Raw genomic sequence first — 23,588 nt, 5'->3', positions numbered from 1 at the left:
GTCATTGCCCAACAGATCATAGCCTACCATAATAACAACCCGGAATCTTCTGATTTTGCGGACAAGTACTCTGCAAAATCTTGTTCATATCAGACTTTACCAACAATGTCGTTATTGCGATATTTGAATGGCCATAGCGCCAACGCCACCGATAATGATCAGAAAATACTAAAATCACATTTAATTGAGCACCCGACAATAGTAAAGAGCCATCGCAAAATGTCAGACGAACGTGATAATGTGTGACATATTTCACACATTTCAAAATGTGAAGAGTATGAGCTTGCTACCAAGTTATGATTTGCCCTGCACACACATCAAACACTATTATAAAAAAACTAACCGCATTATTATACAAAAGTGTGAAAAGCATAAACAACTTACTTGTTTTATCGTTTTGCAAAACAGAGGAACCACCGTTTGATAAACCTTTCACGTTCCTTCAACGGGACGTGACGTTATTGGTTTCGATATCACCTTTTTAGGAAATTCGTTGTAGTTGGTGTTATTGCGCCACACACTGGGTTCAGGGTCACGTTTTCTCACCAATCTCCCATCCTTGTTTGGAAACTTTGCGCATATCAAACATCACATTACGAATTGCCCTTGTGTAAACACGCCGCACCGGCAGCTGCCATGTATGGAGTCCTCCCCACCGGTGTCTCGTCGGTTACGAGGTACACAAAGTCTACTGGTTGCACTGCTGCTTAGTGCGAGGTCTGCAGAGAATCAGAGCATTACAGCCTTTAAAACGCGACGTAATAGGTTGCTTGATGCCAAAAATAGTTGTAAATAAGTTAGCATTGAGCACATGACAAAAGTTGTGGTAACGACCTTCCTGCTTACGTCAGCCATCATGACTCATAATTGTTCTGTGATTTTGCTGATGCAAAGACAATAAAAAAGGAAATCCCAAAGAGATTCATTTAAAGTTAAGTTGGACAAATGCAAAGTCAAGTCTAATCTATCATATGTTATCAAGTCAATCCTTATCAGTAGTACTGCAGAATATGTGTACATGACAAGCCAGCTAGAACCTTCGGACAAAAAAATCAAAATAAGCTTTGTTTTTAGACTTTTTGTTGTGAAAATTGTTGACTCCTTGTAATTAAAACATTGCATATTGCCAGAGAGTTGGTCACAAGGTTATATTATTACAAGATGTATATACCCCTTGACATTTTGTCTCTGGAAACTTGGATTCTAATTGGAACACTGTTGGTGTTAGTGAGGTGAATAATTTGAAAAGTTCCATTAATGTAATTTCAAAAGCAGCAGTTTAGAGAGCCACTAATCAGTTATTTTATCATTAGTAAACCTTACAGAACTGCTGTGCAAATGATACTTGAGACATAATATGATTTTCCTGAATAATGTTGACACTTGATATACATAACATTTTAGTTGGATATTAAATTAAACTGATTGTCCATGACACAGCATTTATTCTTTTCAGATATTATCTGCATAGAAAACGGCAATTTCTTGCCAAGTACAACATCCCCCATCACACTCCAGGTATCATGAAGTTTGGCACTTTTACGGATGTTTTTGGAAATAATCCCAAAGCGGTTCGTTATATGTTTCACTTAATGTTCAAACAATGTGTTTAAAACCATTTGATGTTTTGCTTTTCAGTTTTTTACAAAGGACCTTGAGTTGAAAGAAAAGTTTGGAATGGTTTATGGGTAATTCCCTGTTATTTAGTTGACTGTTTTTATGACCTATTTTTCCCCAAATTAAACTGTCTACAAAGAAAAACAAAGACATACCTTTTTAGATAAAACATTATCACTACAAAATCTACTGTTTTGTATTTGAAAATTTTCAACAGATAAATTTATTAAATATCAAAGAACAAAAAACCTGTTTCTAAATCACAGAAGCTACATAGGGACAGCTCCATCCATTGTGATCAGTGACCCAGATATCTTGAAGCAAGTCATGATAAAGGAGTTCAATAAATTTTATGACAGACAGGTACAATATACACTAAGCTACTATAAGGGCAGTAATAATCTTGGAAACATGCATTGCATGTTTATTTGGATAAGAGTTTTTAATGTTTTGTTGTTCCTTGGTTTAACAGTGTAGCATTTCAAATCAAAAAGCTATTTGATTTTCTATTGTGCGTACTTAATACCAGAAATTATTTCAGGCTTTACATTTGTATTTTTTGAAAACAGAAAACCTTCACAAAGCTGACTGGAAAAGCTTTGAGCAACAGTCTGCTAAATATCAGTGGTGACCGGTGGAAACGAGTCAGGTAATCATAACAAAATTTACTGAAAAGTATTTTTATAACACAGTAGTATTTCATTCAAAAGTCAGGAAAAAGGGACTGATCCAGCTTGGCTGCAACGCCTGGAATGTAAAGCATGTAAACCTAATGATCTTTTTTATAACTTTGTTTTTCACAGTCACACAATCAGGTGCTCTGTGCGTGTATTTACTTATTGTTTCAACTATTGCGTACAAATCATTGTCTAGTGAAATCCTCTAAAACATTAATAATGAAATACTTTGAAAAGAATACTTTTTAAACTAAGTGTTACTGATGAATTTAATATAAATTAATAAGCAAGGCAAGGACTGTACAAGTTATACCATTGATATTTTATCAGACATGCTGTTTCCCCTGTATTTTCCACATCAAAGCTCAAAGGAATGTTCATTGTGACAGAGAAGTGTGCAGATACTTTAGTGGAGAATATTCGAATTGCTGCAGAAGAATCTGATGGAAAGTTGGACATAAAAAGGTGGTAACTTTACATGAAAATATGTCATGATTTAAATGTTTGATATTCTTGCTTTACAGTACATTGTCCAAATTTACCTTGGATGCTCTGTGTTCATCTGGTTTTGGAGTTAAGGTTGAAACGCAGGTTTGTGGTTAACTTCATCAAGTTTGTTCAGTAAAAAACATACTTTACCAAAATATATGATCTATCCGAGAACCACAAGACATTTATTAGCACTACTTTGATTATTATCAACCAGCTACATTATGCTACATCATTGATGTTTTATACATTACATTTCAGACAAAAGAAGACGCAAAACCTATTCAGATGGCTAAAAAACTTTGTGCCATAGACCCCATGTCTAATCCACTGTTTTTTATTGTCAGTAAGCAACTAGTCAACACTCACGTTTCTCCAATTTGTTTTTTAACTTTTAAACTTAAACTTTTTTCATGCAGTGGTATTCCCACAAATGGAAAAGCTTCTTGAAAAAATCGACTATTCCTTTTTTCCCAGAGATGCTATGGACTATTTTACAAAGCTTGCAGAAGCCATAATAAAGAACAGACAAAGCAAAACCTTCAAACAGGTTCGGATCGCTTTCCATACAAAATATACAATGCAACTGAATCTCATTAGTGATTGAAGGAGAATGCATAAGTAATGCCATGCCTTCGCATAGCAAGGCAGGATCGCCCCACTGCGCAGGCCTTTTATATTTGGCGATCACAGCTCTAATATTCTGATCATAAGGTTTCTGATCACAGGCTTCGCAGCCAATGCATTGCAGCCAAGCTGGATCGGCCACTCTTCCCGACAAGTCGGAGCGAGATCTGAAAAATCAAGCTCCCGGTGAGGTTTGAACTCACGACCCTGGGCTAACCAGGCCCAACGCTCTACCAACTGAGCTACAGGCCAAGGTACACTGGTGCGCAAGTACACAACTTGTCAGGTGACCTTTACATGCGAAGAGCGGTCGTGAGTTCAAACCTCACCGGAAGCTTGATTTTTCAGATCTTACTCCGACTTGTCGGGAAAAGTGGCTGATCCAGCTAGGCTGCAATGCCTGGGCTGCCAAGCCTGTGAACCTCATTGAAGGAGAACGTTTGGAAATAAAAAAAATTAAACTCTACCAATTGTACATTAAATGAAATATTTATATACTGTTATGAGTTTATCCTGGCTGAATTACAGGAAAACAACATGTTGGATATTATGGCAGAGTCCCTTATCACCGATGAGGAAGCAAAAGCCCACAAGAAAGGTAGAAACAGGTTACAAATGTAATTAGTTTTTATAGCAGGACAGTCGAAGCAGTTCAACATAATATCTTGGCATTACTCTAACATTTTAAAAGACACAATTATTGACAATGTTTAAATTTTTTTATTTCAAAGAAATATTATTAGATAACCGGTTCCTGCAACTTATACAATTTCTGTTTCAACAGTTAAATTTTTTTGAATATGTGACTTGCTTGTTGCTCCCCTTTCAGGTTTGACAAAGTTGGAGATCACTGGAAACAGCGTTGTGATGTTGTTGGCTGGATATGACACATCTTCAAGTGCATTAAACTTCCTTCTATACAACCTTGCTTGGCATAAAGATGTCCAGCAAAAACTTAGGGAAGAAATACAGGAGGTTTTTGAGAGTGATGTAAGTTTCCTAAATTTAAATTCTCTGTAAAGTAAACATAAGTTTAAAAAATATGGAATATTGTGACTTTGGATTTTTAATGTTTACAAATTTTAATGCTTATAATATTGCAGATTGGTTGCTATTATTACACGCAAAAATGAGGCTTTTGTAAATTGCAGTTTCCTATGCTTAAAAATGCAATTAAATTTTTCTACATAAAATAATTGCTCAAAATCTTGTCGTAATATCATTTGTGGACTTTTAGTTTTGCCTAAAAAATACAAAATATTTTTCAAACCAATCCTTAATTTTCAATGTTCGTCAGAAACCGCTTACATATGAGAAGATCAATGAATTGAAATTCGCCACCCAATGTATTAACGAGTCACTGAGACTTTATCCCCCGGCTCCGAGGTAAGTGTCTATAAGAGTTGATGCATGTGAGTTGTTTTTATCACATTTCTGCTGCAATTTTTGTCAGTTGGTAAATTCTAAAGCAATTCAATATATGTGCGAAAAAGCCATAATAATTGAGAGCTGCAGACAGGACGTACACACTGTTTCTACCTGTAAGGTCTCATCAGTGCAGCTGTTGACTGTGGCACTGTGGTACAGTGCTAGCTTTTACACTAGCGGGTTCCCAACTTACCTAAAATGGCAACACTCCTTCGTAACAAAATGTTAACACTGCTTACTGGCATAAATATTCCCTTCTTAGAGATGAATATGTTGAAGTTAAAAGTCATGTGATTTGCCATGGTTACAAAACTCGTCCAAAGCCCGCAAGTACATTAAAACGACCTGGAAGCTTGTTATAATTAATATGTGCCCTTATATATGCATATAATACACTCTATTTATGATCAGTGTAATTCTGCAGAAATACAAGATATTGTGAGGAAGAAATCACCATCAATGGATTGACAATTCCTAAAGGAGTAGAGGTGGCAATACCATCTTATGGGATGGCAAGAGACCCGGAATATTGGGATGAACCTTTGGAATTTAAACCAGAAAGGTAACATTGCATAGGGGTGAAATATAAGTGCCAAGTCTTGTGCTTACAAATAGTTAAAAGCATTAATGTTTTTAAAAAAATGTATCTGCTATATGTTTGATTACAGAATGGAAGATATGAGTAAAATTGGCCCCATCATTTTCCAACCATTTGGAGCTTGACCGAGAAACTGCATTGGGATTAGATTTGCATATTTACAAATGAAGATAGCAATATGCAAATTACTGCTTAACTTTGAATTTGATGTTTGTCCTGATACACCGGTTGGTATATGGTTTTTGTTGAAGACAAAAGTGCCTCTTTCTTGATTGTAAAATGCCATATTTTATGAATACACTGGTCTATCAGGATAAACTGATACAACGTCCAGTTTTTGTTTAGTATAAAATATGAAACAATTAATTTTATGATCGAATGTGACATAAACAAAAATCTTCTACTCTTTTACAGAAACCCCCTTTGGAGATAGTTCTGGAATCTGTCATGCGCCCAAAAGATGACGTTTACTTCAAAGTGACCCCATTAACAAAATAAATCTTCTAATTCTGTGAAGTCAGTCACTGAGAAGGACGGCGCAGTGTTGAGTGTAGAAATTATAGATGCTCCCCACTAGATCACCAAAGAATGCTTCAAATTTTGTTGGTTGTTATAAAATATACCTGCTTTTTTGCCTGTTTTGAAATTTCAAATAATAGTTTGTAGTCGCATATGTCATAGCTTCACTCACTGCAGTTGAATGATTTATTTTAAAGTGTTTCAATCAAATGTGTTTTCAGTACTTGTTGTGATTAAAACATGCACGAACAAAAAGTTACATTTTTTTAAGGGATTAGTTGATGACCACTGCTCCAAACTATACTATGTCAGGTGCTCGCAAATGTAAATAAAAATTCTGCAGGGTTATGTATAAAAGATCGAATGAGGGTAAATGAAAGCATTGCAATGCTTGCGCGACGTGTGGTTGTAAGGATTCAAACATTAAACGTCCGGACATGTTTGCCATATATGATTTTAGCCCCAGTGACTAAGTTAAATATATCTCGAAGGTGCCTTGCAAAAAGCTAAATTTACGTACATGTAGGGCGTTATTTAAAACGTCCACACAAAATATTAACACTGCCGTATATCTGACTCCTGATAAAAAGGCTACTCTCTAACCCAAAGTCAATCTGTTTAATGCATAAATAACAGTCGCACGAGTATTACAACAAAAAGTTACAAACCACGCGTACGAACTATGGACTGTTAGAAAACCAGACTCGAATGCGTGAAGGAATGACTTAATCTCTGAATGACTGTTTTTAACCAAAGATATGTGTCTTATATATAAAAAATGCATACAGGGTCGTTTGAGTTCAGACCAATCCGTGACTCATTTGAAAAGACAAGTGACCGTGGTTTAAAGAAAAGAACTTTGGCTGAATTTTGGATTTCAGTCGCCAAAGAATATCCGCAGTTATCAGCGGCTGCAATGAATGTTCTTTTGCCGCTTGGAACTACATATACTTATGTGAAAGGACGTTTCCTTCACTATCTTATATTGAAAGCAAATACAGATCAAGACTAGAAGTAGAGGACGATCTTCGACTTGCCGTCTCTCCAAGTAAACCTCGAATTGATTTGTTGTGTTCTCAACACAAAGCCCACAGAATAAATACGTTCGTTTATATACAGTTTTATGTGCTGAGTGTAGCACTATTTTGTGCAAGAAAACAGCAACTAAAAATAGCATACTAGCAGTTTTAATACTGATATTTAGTTGCTTAGTATTTTCCACAAACTTGTATGCTAACAAAATGCTTGGGTCGCGAGAATTTAGAGCAATTTTTTTAGGGTCGCGCCAAAAAGTATTTGCGGACCCCTGCACTAAGGAACTCTACGCTTACCTAAAACGTTACCTATTGCGACATACGTTGCATAACCCTTCATTTTGCCACGTTGTGAAATTCAAGTGGGTCAGTTTGCGCTAACGTAACACAATGTTTGCGAACATTGTCTCCGGCCGCCAAGGAAGTTTTTGAATAAACATCTCGAACGTTTGCTCCTTTCGTAACCTTTCGTAAGAGCGGCACACAGTACGCTATTTTTGACCCACGCGCAGTATTTCAAGCGTAGAAATTTCAGTCACACAATAGAGATTGTAAGATGCATTTAGCGAAGTTTCAAGATATTCTTTGGTGTTGTTTTGCGTTGGTTGTCGTATTGCCAACGATTGTTTAGTTTCTGTAAAGTATTAGATTCTAGTTTAAACAGATAATGACAGATTACTTTTTAGGCATACCATATCTATAGGCTATAAAAAGTATATATAAAACATATAAAAAGCACCACTCGAGGTTCCCAAACTGTGTTCACTATCACGATAGAACAGCATGATTTTTTATAACGCCAATGGGACTAAGCACGCATGCTGCTTCACGAAGGCACTGTAGGTTACCGATCTATAAAACATCACATTGGCGCCAATAGTGTTCGATTCAATAGTCTGAGAGTGAAGAGTAGTGGCGCTAATGACGCTATTGTCGCTATTGAAAATGTATACTATTGGCGCTATTGACGGCAATGAAAAGAGCTTAAACATATATTTGGAAATTCATCAATAGAAAAGGCAGTAAAAGAAAAAATGATCAAATTTGCGGTCTTTCATTACGCCATTAGCCACCATCAACATTAGCGCTAATAGCGGCATTTGGTCCTTTAGCTGTTAGTTCTTCGTAGGGAATTGCCCCTCTCTCGAAAATTGCCAGAATAAATTTCAAAAATGAATTTTCATCATTTACATGCAATTAAACATTTTGTCGAAAATTAGTATATTGCATGGCTTTCATGTGTGATCGAAAGTTTTTAATTGTACATTCTGAACAGTACTTGTAGTAAGTAAGATGATTACACCACTAGATGTTTTGTCCCTGGAAACTTGGATTCTAATAGGAACCATACTACTGCTAGCAAGGTGAACAGTTTACTTATTTGCTCACATGTTTTTGAATAAAAAAATATCCAAATTTTGTTGGGCCAGTGTCACAGATTAAGCAAGTGTTGTAGGGGTATATTTTTAGCTATGCAATATTACCAAAAATCAATAGTTTTCATAGCAATCATGTATTAATATTGGACTTCCTTTCATGAAAAAGGTTGGGTGACAACTTTTAACCTTGATATCTCACTGCTACTTACAACTGAACGCCCTGAACTGCTTTTTGATACTTTCATTGTTGATGACAATAATTGCTGTGATGTTTCAATGACAATGCCTGTGCACAATGTTAGTGGCACAGGCATTACTAGCGATAGTAGGCCCAACTAGTTGTTTGTAGCCTATGTGTTGTAACAAGTTATGAAAACATCACATATCTGTCGCGACCCACAGATAGCCTTCCCGCGACCCCCTTAGGGGTCGCGACCCCCAGGTTGGGAACCACTGGTTTAATGCATAAATAACAGTCGCACGAGTATTACAACAAAAAGTTACAAACCACGCGTACGAACTATGGACTGTTAGAAAACCAGACTCGAATGCGTGAAGGAATGACTTAATCTCTGAATGACTGTTTTTAACCAAAGATATGTGTCTTATATATAAAAAATGCATACAGGGTCGTTTGAGTTCAGACCAATCCGTGACTCATTTGAAAAGACAAGTGACCGTGGTTTAAAGAAAAGAACTTTGGCTGAATTTTGGATTTCAGTCGCCAAAGAATATCCGCAGTTATCAGCGGCTGCAATGAATGTTCTTTTGCCGCTTGGAACTACATATACTTATGTGAAAGGACGTTTTCTTCATTATCTTATATTGAAAGCAAATACAGATCAAGACTAGAAGTAGAGGACGATCTTCGGCTTGCCGTCTCTCCAAGTAAACCTCGAATTGATTTGTTGTGTTCTCAACACAGAGCCCACAGAATAAATACGTTCGTTTACAAGAAAACAGCAACTAACAATAGCATAATAGCAGTCTTAATACTGATATTTAGTTGCTTAGTATTTTTTAAAAACTTGCATGCTAACAAAATGCTTGGGTCGCGAGAATTTAGAGCAATTTTTTTAGGGTCGCGCCAAAAAGTATTTGCGGACCCCTGCACTAAGGAACTCTACGCTTACCTAAAACGTTACCTATTGCGACATACGTTGCATAACCCTTCATTTTGCCACGTTGTGAAATTCAAGTGGGTCAGTTTGCGCTAACGTAACACAATGTTTGCGAACATTGTCTCCGGCCGCCAAGGAAGTTTTTGAATAAACATCTCGAACGTTTGCTCCTTTCGTAACCTTTCGTAAGAGCGGCACACAGTACGCTATTTTTGACCCACGCGCAGTATTTCAAGCGTAGAAATTTCAGTCACACAATAGAGATTGTAAGATGCATTTAGCGAAGTTTCAAGATATTCTTTGGTGTTGTTTTGCGTTGGTTGTCGTATTGCCAACGATTGTTTAGTTTCTGTAAAGTATTAGATTCTAGTTTAAACAGATAATGACAGATTACTTTTTAGGCATACCATATCTATAGGCTATAAAAAGTATATATAAAACATATAAAAAGCACCACTCGAGGTTCCCAAACTGTGTTCACTATCACGATAGAACAGCATGATTTTTTATAACGCCAATGGGACTAAGCACGCATGCTGCTTCACGAAGGCACTGTAGGTTACCGATCTATAAAACATCACATTGGCGCCAATAGTGTTCGATTCAATAGTCTGAGAGTGAAGAGTAATGGCGCTAATGACGCTATTGTCGCTATTGAAAATGTATACTATTGGCGCTATTGACGGCAATGAAAAGAGCTTAAACATATATTTGGAAATTCATCAATAGAAAAGGCAGTAAAAGAAAAAATGATCAAATTTGCGGTCTTTCATTACGCCATTAGCCACCATCAACATTAGCGCTAATAGCGGCATTTGGTCCTTTAGCTGTTAGTTCTTCGTAGGGAATTGCCCCTCTCTCGAAAATTGCCAGAATAAATTTCAAAAATGAATTTTCATCATTTACATGCAATTAAACATTTTGTCGAAAATTAGTATATTGCATGGCTTTCATGTGTGATCGAAAGTTTTTAATTGTACATTCTGAACAGTACTTGTAGTAAGTAAGATGATTACACCACTAGATGTTTTGTCCCTGGAAACTTGGATTCTAATAGGAACCATACTACTGCTAGCAAGGTGAACAGTTTACTTATTTGCTCACATGTTTTTGAATAAAAAAATATCCAAATTTTGTTGGGCCAGTGTCACAGATTAAGCAAGTGTTGTAGGGGTATATTTTTAGCTATGCAATATTACCAAAAATCAATAGTTTTCATAGCAATCATGTATTAATATTGGACTTCCTTTCATGAAAAAGGTTGGGTGACAACTTTTAACCTTGATATCTCACTGCTACTTACAACTGAACGCCCTGAACTGCTTTTTGATACTTTCATTGTTGATGACAATAATTGCTGTGATGTTTCAATGACAATGCCTGTGCACAATGTTAGTGGCACAGGCATTACTAGCGATAGTAGGCCCAACTAGTTGTTTGTAGCCTATGTGTTGTAACAAGTTATGAAAACATCACATATCTGTCGCGACCCACAGATAGCCTTCCCGCGACCCCCTTAGGGGTCGCGACCCCCAGGTTGGGAACCACTGGTTTAATGCATAAATAACAGTCGCACGAGTATTACAACAAAAAGTTACAAACCACGCGTACGAACTATGGACTGTTAGAAAACCAGACTCGAATGCGTGAAGGAATGACTTAATCTCTGAATGACTGTTTTTAACCAAAGATATGTGTCTTATATAAAAAATGCATACAGGGTCGTTTGAGTTCAGACCAATCCGTGACTCATTTGAAAAGACAAGTGACCGTGGTTTAAAGATTGCCTTTAATACTAAAAGAACTTTGGCTGAATTTTGGATTTCAGTCGCCAAAGAATATCCGCAGTTATCAGCGGCTGCAATGAATGTTCTTTTGCCGCTTGGAACTACATATACTTATGTGAAAGGACGTTTTCTTCATTATCTTATATTGAAAGCAAATATAGATCAAGACTAGAAGTAGAGGACGATCTTCGGCTTGCCGTCTCTCCAAGTAAACCTCGAATTGATTTGTTGTGTTCTCAACACAAAGCCCACAGAATAAATACGTTCGTTTACATACAGTTTTATGTGCTGAGTGTAGCACTATTTTGTGCAAGAAAACAGCAACTAACAATAGCATAATAGCAGTCTTAATACTGATATTTAGTTGCTTAGTATTTTCCAAAAAACTTGCATGCTAACAAAATGCTTGGGCCGCGAGAATTTAGAGCAATTTTTTTAGGGTCGCGCCAAAAAGTATTTGCGGACCCCTGCACTAAGGAACTCTACGCTTACCTAAAACGTTACCTATTGCGACATACGTTGCATAACCCTTCATTTTGCCACGTTGTGAAATTCAAGTGGGTCAGTTTGCGCTAACGTAACACAATGTTTGCGAACATTGTCTCCGGCCGCCAAGGAAGTTTTTGAATAAACATCTCGAACGTTTGCTCCTTTCGTAACCTTTCGTAAGAGCGGCACACAGTACGCTATTTTTGACCCACGCGCAGTATTTCAAGCGTAGAAATTTCAGTCACACAATAGAGATTGTAAGATGCATTTAGCGAAGTTTCAAGATATTCTTTGGTGTTGTTTTGCGTTGGTTGTCGTATTGCCAACGATTGTTTAGTTTCTGTAAAGTATTAGATTCTAGTTTAAACAGATAATGACAGATTACTTTTTAGGCATACCATATCTATAGGCTATAAAAAGTATATATAAAACATATAAAAAGCACCACTCGAGGTTCCCAAACTGTGTTCACTATCACGATAGAACAGCATGATTTTTTATAACGCCAATGGGACTAAGCACGCATGCTGCTTCACGAAGGCACTGTAGGTTACCGATCTATAAAACATCACATTGGCGCCAATAGTGTTCGATTCAATAGTCTGAGAGTGAAGAGTAATGGCGCTAATGACGCTATTGTCGCTATTGAAAATGTATACTATTGGCGCTATTGACGGCAATGAAAAGAGCTTAAACATATATTTGGAAATTCATCAATAGAAAAGGCAGTAAAAGAAAAAATGATCAAATTTGCGGTCTTTCATTACGCCATTAGCCACCATCAACATTAGCGCTAATAGCGGCATTTGGTCCTTTAGCTGTTAGTTCTTCGTAGGGAATTGCCCCTCTCTCGAAAATTGCCAGAATAAATTTCAAAAATGAATTTTCATCATTTACATGCAATTAAACATTTTGTCGAAAATTAGTATATTGCATGGCTTTCATGTGTGATCGAAAGTTTTTAATTGTACATTCTGAACAGTACTTGTAGTAAGTAAGATGATTACACCACTAGATGTTTTGTCCCTGGAAACTTGGATTCTAATAGGAACCATACTACTGCTAGCAAGGTGAACAGTTTACTTATTTGCTCACATGTTTTTGAATAAAAAAATATCCAAATTTTGTTGGGCCAGTGTCACAGATTAAGCAAGTGTTGTAGGGGTATATTTTTAGCTATGCAATATTACCAAAAATCAATAGTTTTCATAGCAATCATGTATTAATATTGGACTTCCTTTCATGAAAAAGGTTGGGTGACAACTTTTAACCTTGATATCTCACTGCTACTTACAACTGAACGCCCTGAACTGCTTTTTGATACTTTCATTGTTGATGACAATAATTGCTGTGATGTTTCAATGACAATGCCTGTGCACAATGTTAGTGGCACAGGCATTACTAGCGATAGTAGGCCCAACTAGTTGTTTGTAGCCTATGTGTTGTAACAAGTTATGAAAACATCACATATCTGTCGCGAGCCACAGATAGCCTTCCCGCGACCCCCTTAGGGGTCGCGACCCCCAGGTTGGGAACCACTGGTTTAATGCATAAATAACAGTCGCACGAGTATTACAACAAAAAGTTACAAACCACGCGTACGAACTATGGACTGTTAGAAAACCAGACTCGAATGCGTGAAGGAATGACTTAATCTCTGAATGACTGTTTTTAACCAAAGATATGTGTCTTATATAAAAAATGCATACAGGGTCGTTTGAGTTCAGACCAATCCGTGACTCATTTGAAAAGACAAGTGACCGTGGTTTAAAGATTGCCTTTAATACTAAAAGAACTTTGGCTGAATTTTGGATTTCAGTCGCCAAAGAATATCCGCAGTTATCAGCGGCTGCAATGAATGTTCTTTTGCCGCTTGGAACTACATATACTTATGTGAAAGGACGTTTTCTTCATTATCTTATATTGAAAGCAAATATAGATCAAGACTAGAAGTAGAGGACGATCTTCGGCTTGCCGTCTCTCCAAGTAAACCTCGAATTGATTTGTTGTGTTCTCAACACAAAGCCCACAGAATAAATACGTTCGTTTACATACAGTTTTATGTGCTGAGTGTAGCACTATTTTGTGCAAGAAAACAGCAACTAACAATAGCATAATAGCAGTCTTAATACTGATATTTAGTTGCTTAGTATTTTCCAAAAAACTTGCATGCTAACAAAATGCTTGGGCCGCGAGAATTTAGAGCAATTTTTTTAGGGTCGCGCCAAAAAGTATTTGCGGACCCCTGCACTAAGGAACTCTACGCTTACCTAAAACGTTACCTATTGCGACATACGTTGCATAACCCTTCATTTTGCCACGTTGTGAAATTCAAGTGGGTCAGTTTGCGCTAACGTAACACAATGTTTGCGAACATTGTCTCCGGCCGCCAAGGAAGTTTTTGAATAAACATCTCGAACGTTTGCTCCTTTCGTAACCTTTCGTAAGAGCGGCACACAGTACGCTATTTTTGACCCACGCGCAGTATTTCAAGCGTAGAAATTTCAGTCACACAATAGAGATTGTAAGATGCATTTAGCGAAGTTTCAAGATATTCTTTGGTGTTGTTTTGCGTTGGTTGTCGTATTGCCAACGATTGTTTAGTTTCTGTAAAGTATTAGATTCTAGTTTAAACAGATAATGACAGATTACTTTTTAGGCATACCATATCTATAGGCTATAAAAAGTATATATAAAACATATAAAAAGCACCACTCGAGGTTCCCAAACTGTGTTCACTATCACGATAGAACAGCATGATTTTTTATAACGCCAATGGGACTAAGCACGCATGCTGCTTCACGAAGGCACTGTAGGTTACCGATCTATAAAACATCACATTGGCGCCAATAGTGTTCGATTCAATAGTCTGAGAGTGAAGAGTAGTGGCGCTAATGACGCTATTGTCGCTATTGAAAATGTATACTATTGGCGCTATTGACGGCAATGAAAAGAGCTTAAACATATATTTGGAAATTCATCAATAGAAAAGGCAGTAAAAGAAAAAATGATCAAATTTGCGGTCTTTCATTACGCCATTAGCCACCATCAACATTAGCGCTAATAGCGGCATTTGGTCCTTTAGCTGTTAGTTCTTCGTAGGGAATTGCCCCTCTCTCGAAAATTGCCAGAATAAATTTCAAAAATGAATTTTCATCATTTACATGCAATTAAACATTTTGTCGAAAATTAGTATATTGCATGGCTTTCATGTGTGATCGAAAGTTTTTAATTGTACATTCTGAACAGTACTTGTAGTAAGTAAGATGATTACACCACTAGATGTTTTGTCCCTGGAAACTTGGATTCTAATAGGAACCATACTACTGCTAGCAAGGTGAACAGTTTACTTATTTGCTCACATGTTTTTGAATAAAAAAATATCCAAATTTTGTTGGGCCAGTGTCACAGATTAAGCAAGTGTTGTAGGGGTATATTTTTAGCTATGCAATATTACCAAAAATCAATAGTTTTCATAGCAATCATGTATTAATATTGGACTTCCTTTCATGAAAAAGGTTGGGTGACAACTTTTAACCTTGATATCTCACTGCTACTTACAACTGAACGCCCTGAACTGCTTTTTGATACTTTCATTGTTGATGACAATAATTGCTGTGATGTTTCAATGACAATGCCTGTGCACAATGTTAGTGGCACAGGCATTACTAGCGATAGTAGGCCCAACTAGTTGTTTGTAGCCTATGTGTTGTAACAAGTTATGAAAACATCACATATCTGTCGCGACCCACAGATAGCCTTCCCGCGACCCCCTTAGGGGTCGCGACCCCCAGGTTGGGAACCACTGGTTTAATGCATAAATAACAGTCGCACGAGTATTACAACAAAAAGTTACAAACCACGCGTACGAACTATGGACTGTTAGAAAACCAGACTCGAATGCGTGAAGGAATGACTTAATCTCTGAATGACTGTTTTTAACCAAAGATATGTGTCTTATATAAAAAATGCATACAGGGTCGTTTGAGTTCAGACCAATCCGTGACTCATTTGAAAAGACAAGTGACCGTGGTTTAAAGATTGCCTTTAATACTAAAAGAACTTTGGCTGAATTTTGGATTTCAGTCGCCAAAGAATATCCGCAGTTATCAGCGGCTGCAATGAATGTTCTTTTGCCGCTTGGAACTACATATACTTATGTGAAAGGACGTTTTCTTCATTATCTTATATTGAAAGCAAATACAGATCAAGACTAGAAGTAGAGGACGATCTTCGGCTTGCCGTCTCTCCAAGTAAACCTCGAATTGATTTGTTGTGTTCTCAACACAGAGCCCACAGAATAAATACGTTCGTTTACAAGAAAACAGCAACTAACAATAGCATAATAGCAGTCTTAATACTGATATTTAGTTGCGTAGTATTTTTTAAAAACTTGCATGCTAACAAAATGCTTGGGTCGCGAGAATTTAGAGCAATTTTTTTAGGGTCGCGCCAAAAAGTATTTGCGGACCCCTGCACTAAGGAACTCTACGCTTACCTAAAACGTTACCTATTGCGACATACGTTGCATAACCCTTCATTTTGCCACGTTGTGAAATTCAAGTGGGTCAGTTTGCGCTCACGTAACACAATGTTTGCGAACATTGTCTCCGGCCGCCAAGGAAGTTTTTGAATAAACATCTCGAACGTTTGCTCCTTTCGTAACCTTTCGTAAGAGCGGCACACAGTACGCTATTTTTGACCCACGCGCAGTATTTCAAGCGCAGAAATTTCAGTCACACAATAGAGATTGTAAGATGCATTTAGCGAAGTTTCAAGATATTCTTTGGTGTTGTTTTGCGTTGGTTGTCGTATTGCCAACGATTGGTTAGTTTCTGTAAAGTATTATAGATTCTAGTTTAAACAGATAATGAAAGATTACTTTTTAGGCATACCATATCTATAGGCTATAAAATGTATATATAAAACATATAAAAAGCACCACTCGAGGTTCCCAAACTGTGTTCACTATCACGATAGAACAGCATGATTTTTTGTAACGCCAATGGGACTAAGCACGCATGCTGCTTCACGAAGGCACTGTAGGTTACCGATCTATAAAACATCACATTGGCGCCAATAGTGTTCGATTCAATAGTCTGAGAGTGAAGAGTAATGGCGCTAATGACGCTATTGTCGCTATTGAAAATGTATACTATTGGCGCTATTGACGGCAATGAAAAGAGCCTAAACATAAGGCAGTAAAAGAAAAAATGATCAAATTTGCGGTCTTTCATTACGCCATTAGCCACCATCAACATTAGCGCTAATAGCGGCATTTGGTCCTTTAGCTGTTAGTTCTTCGTAGGGAATTGCCCCTCTCTCGAAAATTGCCAGAATAAATTGCAAAAATGAATTTTCATCATTTACATGCAATTAAACATTTTGTCGAAAATTAGTATATTGCATGGCTTTCATGTGTGATCGAAAGTTTTTAATTGTACATTGTGAACAGTACTTGTAGTAAGTAAGATGATTACACCACTAGATGTTTTGTCCCTGGAAACTTGGATTCTAATAGGAACCATACTACTGCTAGCAAGGTGAACAGTTTGTCTTGTTTGCTCACATGTTTTTTTATAAAAAAAATATCCAAATATTGTTGGGCCAGTCACAGATTTAGCAAGTGTTATAGGGGTATATTTTTAGCTATGCAATATTACCAAAAATCAATAGTTATCATAGCAATCATGTATTAATATTGGACTTCCTTTCATGAAAAAGGTTGGGTGACAACTTTTAAAGTTACTTATTATAAATTGTTCAGAAACTTGCTTGCTTTAAGGACCTATATGGGTACTAATTTGGAGAAATCCTAATTTCAAGGCCCTCTGCAATAATGCACCTGACGACTGTTCCGCTTGTTTCCCAATGACCGTTTATGGGTCTTGTGACTTACATAGCGGCCTAATATTCTTTAAAAAAGTGAAAAAAAATTTGCTCTTGGATGAGGCTGTACAGAGCAAGGACTTGTTGAGCCTCAGACCTACAGGGGGTATAAACAGCCCTGGGGGGTTGCTTAGGCTCTTTTCCAGCAACTAACTTTGATGCCATTGCATAAAGAAGGGCACAAAAATGCAAATGATTGGGCAGTTAAACAATTTATTTTTCTGCAAAATCCAACCAGGGGGGTGGCTAAACAATTTTTCTAGAGACTAATCAAAATTTGTAGATATGGATCTTTCAAAAATGACGAATAAATGGACACTTGAATGATTCATTTTTCCACAAACACTGCCTGAAATGCATTTTGTGCTCGATTTTCACCATACCTTTCAGCAGCACCCACCACCAAGTAACTAAAACAGCCCAAAACCCCCCAAAACTGCCAAACACCCTAAAATTTGCCATAACAACAGCACATGTAGGTGCGCTCATTCATTGAGCCCTATGCATCACTGGTTTGCTCTATGATGTGCCCTTTCCATTGTGACAGAACTCTACACAGTGGGCATTTCCCATCACCAAAACTTATTTTCATGGAAATACCAATATGTGTCCTTCAGTCATTTGCTTTAAGCATCCTTAATGATACATTTAAGAAAAACTGATGTTTGTAAGTTCTTTGTATTTAATTTCCAGGTTTTATCTGCATAGGAAATGGCAGTTTCTTGCCAAGTACAACATTCCTCATTACCCACCGAGTATTATGAAGTTTGGAACCTTTAAGTACACTTTTGGAGATAACCCAAGGAAAGTACGTTTTTGAAAACAAAAATTTTTTACAAAAAAAATATGATTTTTGACTACTCTGAACATGTTCTTAGTTTTTTACCAAAGACTTGGAGTTGAAAGAGAAGTTTGGAATGGTCTATGGGCAAGCAATAGTTTAACTTCAAACAAATATTTTGATGATTGCAGTTGTAACCAATTGCTCAATTTAAAATGGCTAAAAGATGTAACTTTTTTTTCTGGGTACAAAAATTTTGTGTACCTATGTTCATAGTGTGGTATTGGCTACTTGCCCAATTAACTTGGGTTAATTTTTGTAATGTAAAGCATAGAATAATTTAATCTTTCTACCTACAGAACTTATATCGGAACCACTCCCCGCATCATCATTAGTGATCCAGACATTCTTAAGCAAATCATGATCAAGAATTTTAATAATTTTTATGACAGACAGGTATATCGTATTGCACAAATGAGAATATGCAATAATATGCCTAAAGTAGTGAAAATAACTTTTTTTAAACAATATTACATACTTATTTTTAAATAAATTGTAGAGTACCACACAATGCATGCTTCTATTTTCTTAAATTTCTTAACTATTTTAGAGTCTAGGGACTTGTTAATGGCTTTAAAACTAAAATGCTGCTTTTGAATATAAATGCCTGCTATTGTTCCTGCTTTTATCCATAGTGTTTAAGTTTGCTGACAATGGATACTGTAGCACAATTGTAGTAACTTTTAAGAGCATATTCCCCTAATGGATTTTATGCATAATATGTGAAATTTATTTCTAACAGAAATCATTTCTCAAAGTAAGTGGAAAAGCTATGAACAACGGACTTTCAAATATTGGTGGAGAAACCTGGAGACGTGTCAGGTGAAGACATGGGTTTCTTGTGTCATTTGTCCGTCACTGCCCCATGTTTTTTGAGAAATGTCAGTAAAATTTCATTTCGCAAATCCCAGCAAGCATAAAATGTGTCCTGTAGTGTGTTGTGCAAGTTTGCCTTGTAATGCTTTGGACATCATTATCGCAATTCATGGTGCTTTGTTTTTGAGGTCTTGGTAGCTTTTCAGGTTTTTCTATTTTTAAAACAACTACAGTCTTTTATGGTTGGCAAGATTGTTGTAAGTTACCAAAACTGGTGAGACATGGTGTGCCTGATGAGACCTATTAGGTCATTATTGCCTTAATTCCATATGCAGCTACAGGAACATTTTGTGATTTTTTTTGTTCTTTTACTTTTTACACATTACCATTAGATCTGACCTAGTTCAGTCTCCATATCCAGTCAGCTACTCGATAACCATTTTTGGTTCTTAGGTGCACCCTTTCATCTCACATAGGCACATATTACTGTTAGAAAATGTGTGCAATTTATGACAACAAAATATAAACGAATGTTAAATCTTGAATCTTCATTGAAACGTTTTTACTGAAAGCTAAATGGAATTTTTATGCACAGGCACACAATGTCTCCAATATTTTCGACAGCTAAACTCAGGGGAATGTTTTCAGTCACAGAAAAGTGTGCTGATATCATGGTTGAAAATCTCAAAAATATTGCAATTGAAAATGATGGAAAGTTGGATACAAAAAGGTGACTGTATTTAATTTGGTGATTTTGGAAAAATTCAGTGGCATCAAAGTCACCACCAAGGACGGATCCAGGAATTTTGTGTAGGGAGGGGCTATCCCAAGCTCATTGTGATGCATAAAAATGGCTTTTTTATGAAAAATTTTACGAGAAATTGTGTATTGATAACAGTGCTTGATAGCTATATATGCAATTTATTATTTCCTGAATTTTGGCAGTGTGTTTTCCAAGTACACTTTGGATGCTTTGTGTTCAGCTGGTTATGGAGTAAAGGTCGATACACAGGCAAGTAAACAATATTTAGCAAGTTTGTTCAATAATTTGATGCTTTCTATGTTCTAAATACTTCTCAAAATCATGTGAAATTTCAATCTAAAAGCACTTGTCACGTTGTAGCACCTCGAAAAGTTTTGATAACCAAAGGATTTTTCAGACTAAAGAGGATGCAAAGCCCATTAAAATGGCAAGGAAACTGTTTTCTAAAGGCAATATTCCAATTTCACTATTATTTTTTCTTGTCCGTAAGTAACTACATTGATTTTCATGTTCCCTAATCAACAGTAATTTCCTAATAAAATGTTTGCCATTTTAAATACCAAACTTTTTAAATTAAACACCCCTTTTTTACATATTTTTATCTGCATTGAAACGTTTTCTTCCATAGAAATTGCAGTTTTTTTCATAGAAATGTTTCCACCCGTGGAAAATCTTCTGGAGCGATTTGACATTTCAATTTTCCCAAGACAACCATTGAATTACTTCACTAGACTGACTGAAGCCATATTAAAAAGCAGAACCAGCAAGGCTTCCAAACAGGTAGTGGAATGTCCAATGTAGAATAAACTGTCATTAAAAGTAAGCATGCTAGTTATCAATGGCAAATGTGGATTCCATTTTTTAAAAAATTGGCAGCATAATTTTTATTGTAGAGATACATGATTTTATATCAACATAGCTATCACAAGTTAGAAATAATATTTAAACTCTAGTGCAACAAATGTGCATTCTTACATGTACAAATGTTCCTTTGGCAGGACCAAAACATGTTGGACATTATGGCCGAGTCCCTTATAACTGATGAAGAGGTCAAGTTACAGCAAAAAGGTAAAAAAATATGGAAAAAAAAATTATACTCATAGTGGTCTGTAATTTACGTATATGTGGATAAAATGTTTACTTACTTTAATACCTTACAAATAATCACATGCAGCTAAAAGTAGATTACAGTACATAAAGGTAACTTGGCCACAACAATATTGCATTTTCATAAAGGCAACTCTTTGCTACTGAAAGATATAAGTAGTAAATATATGTAAGGAAAAAAATATCAACATTTTGAGCTTGAATTCAGGTATGACTAAAAAGGAGATCACAGGTAACAGCATGCTGTTATTGTTGGCTGGTTACGACACAACATCAAGTGCATTAACTTTCCTTCTATACAACCTTGCTTGGCATAAAGACGTCCAGCAGAAACTCAGAGAGGAAGTTCAAGGAATGTTTGAGAGTGATGTACATGTCTTAGATTAGTAAACTAGTAATTCTTTGCTCTAATAACTAGTCAAAACCATGAGGTTTAAAGGCTGCAATGTCTGGGCTGTAAAGCCTAAACCTCATGATCTTGAAAAGCTGTGAGTCCAAGTAGGGACCAGCGCAGTGGGGCGATCCTGCCAATCATGTTTGCTTGAAACATTACTGCTTTAGTCAAAAGCTTGTAATGGTGAAAGCTTGGGTTCATTTAATGTAAAAAACAACAAAATGTTTTCATCTTGTATTGCAGAAGCCACTTACTTATGAGAAGATCAATGAGATGAAATACATCACCCAGTGCGTTAATGAGTCACTGAGGCTTTATTCACCATTTCCCAGGTAATATTATCCAAAATTGGATGAAATCAAATGAATTGTCTTGCATGTGTTGTGACCTAATAGAGTTTTACATATCACTTTATGCTGTGCCAAGTTGAAATAAATGGCATTTTTTCACTTCTTTAAATCAATAAACATTCAATTATCTGTGCAGAAATGCAAGATTTTGTGAGGAGGAGATTACGATCAATGGCCTCACTATTCCTAAAGGAATAAATGTGATTATTCCCTCTTATGGGATGGCAAGAGACCCTGAATACTGGGATCAACCTTTGGAGTTTAAACCAGAAAGGTGAAACCAAAAATTAAAGGGAATGAACATTTGAAGGTCATAATGCATTTTAAGATGCATTGGATCCATTTTTTTATTCTGACACAAATAGAAATAAACTTCTATTCTGACACAAATAGAAATAATAAAAAGATCAGTGTGAACAGTTCTTGATGTTGTATTGTGTATTAATGTTTTGATACGTTTTGTGGATTTGAATTTTAGTTGCAGTATACACATCTCTGAATAAAATATGTGACAAAAATGCCAAATTTTGGAAAATAGTTAAACCTATGTTTCTCCACCTATTTTCGTGTACCACCGAAAGTGGAACTTGGTGATTCAAAAGTGCTCCCTAATTGGGGAAGAATTATGGCAAATTTATTATACATCTTTATAAAGTCAGTGTCAATGGGATGTACAAGTCAAAGCAACCATATCTGTTTCCAAAACCTAAATTATAACCTAAGTTTAACATGATGTTATTGGTCACATGACAGTTGTCAACTCTAAAAATGCGGACAACCCTCAATCATCCATTTATTCTCCAGTGCACCTTAATAAATACAAAGGCTCCTTGATGATAACATTTTACAAATATTGTGAGCATGTTGAATGGGAATCAGAGTTTAGATTCAATTACAGAATGGAAGATATGAGCAAAATTGATCCAATCATCTTCCAACCATTTGGAGCCGGACCAAGAAGCTGCATTGGGATTAAATTTGCATATTTACAAATGAAGATAGCAATATGCAAATTACTGCTTATCTTTGAATTTGATGTTTCTCCTGAGACACCGGTCAGTTTGTAGTTTTGATTATTATAATAACGTGTATTTCTGCCTAATTGTTTAGCTTTTTTTTTCTTTTTTCAGAAGCCACCACTGGAAACAATAGTTAAAACTACAGTGCGTCCTAAAGTTGACATCCTTTACTTAAAAGCCACACTAATGAAACAATAAGACATATATTTTAAGCATTGGGTTTAAATTGTTGTGGTGATAAAACAGAATGTTTTGTCTTGGTTGGTGCTGGTTAGAGTATGACGCAATTGTAGGTGGTAATGCCCTTAATTTTCTTTATTGCATTGATTACCATTTTGTGTGCTTTGCACACATATTGTTAACTCCAATCACATATCTTTTTTATGCCTGCAAGAGTTAACACGCCAATTAGGAAAAAAACTAGTATTGTGGAATTTGTGTGTCTGTTGAATCATTGGTACTGATTAGCATTTCATAGCAGGATGATTGTGCACTTTAACCTACAAATACCAGTGGTGCTTATTGAGTGTTTTATGTGTTTGCTAGAAAAACAAAACAGTGCAATTTGGATTTGGTGATGGGTCATAAAATAAACTGAATTCAAGTTTAGCGTTGAAACCTGAATTACTTTGTAAACATACCAT

At 36.3% G+C, this 23,588-nt stretch overlaps 1 protein-coding gene and 1 pseudogene across 1 annotated transcript; both read left to right on the top strand.

Annotated features, from left to right (window-relative positions):
- Positions 1-1,127: 1,127 nt before the first annotated feature.
- On the top strand, positions 1,128-5,934 carry LOC145907398 (cytochrome P450 3A11-like; annotated as a pseudogene).
- An 11,303-nt stretch (positions 5,935-17,237) lies between these two features.
- LOC145906243 (cytochrome P450 3A8-like) lies at positions 17,238-23,142 on the top strand. The gene is made up of 15 exons (XM_082993670.1): positions 17,238-17,308; positions 18,348-18,462; positions 18,533-18,582; positions 18,795-18,891; positions 19,238-19,317; positions 19,907-20,041; positions 20,257-20,327; positions 20,479-20,559; positions 20,724-20,854; positions 21,073-21,142; positions 21,390-21,550; positions 21,819-21,907; positions 22,062-22,199; positions 22,824-22,980; positions 23,056-23,142. Exons 1-15 carry the CDS (start codon positions 17,238-17,240, stop codon positions 23,140-23,142), a joined length of 1,533 nt encoding a protein of 510 aa, XP_082849796.1.
- The last annotated feature ends 446 nt before the right edge of the window (positions 23,143-23,588 follow it).

Source organism: Ascidia mentula, chromosome 6 (genome assembly GCF_947561715.1).
Source record: "Ascidia mentula chromosome 6, kaAscMent1.1, whole genome shotgun sequence".
Classification (NCBI taxonomy): domain Eukaryota; kingdom Metazoa; phylum Chordata; class Ascidiacea; order Phlebobranchia; family Ascidiidae; genus Ascidia; species Ascidia mentula.
The sequence above is the reverse complement of the archived record's forward strand: the minus strand, read 5'-3'. Positions and strand labels throughout refer to the sequence as shown.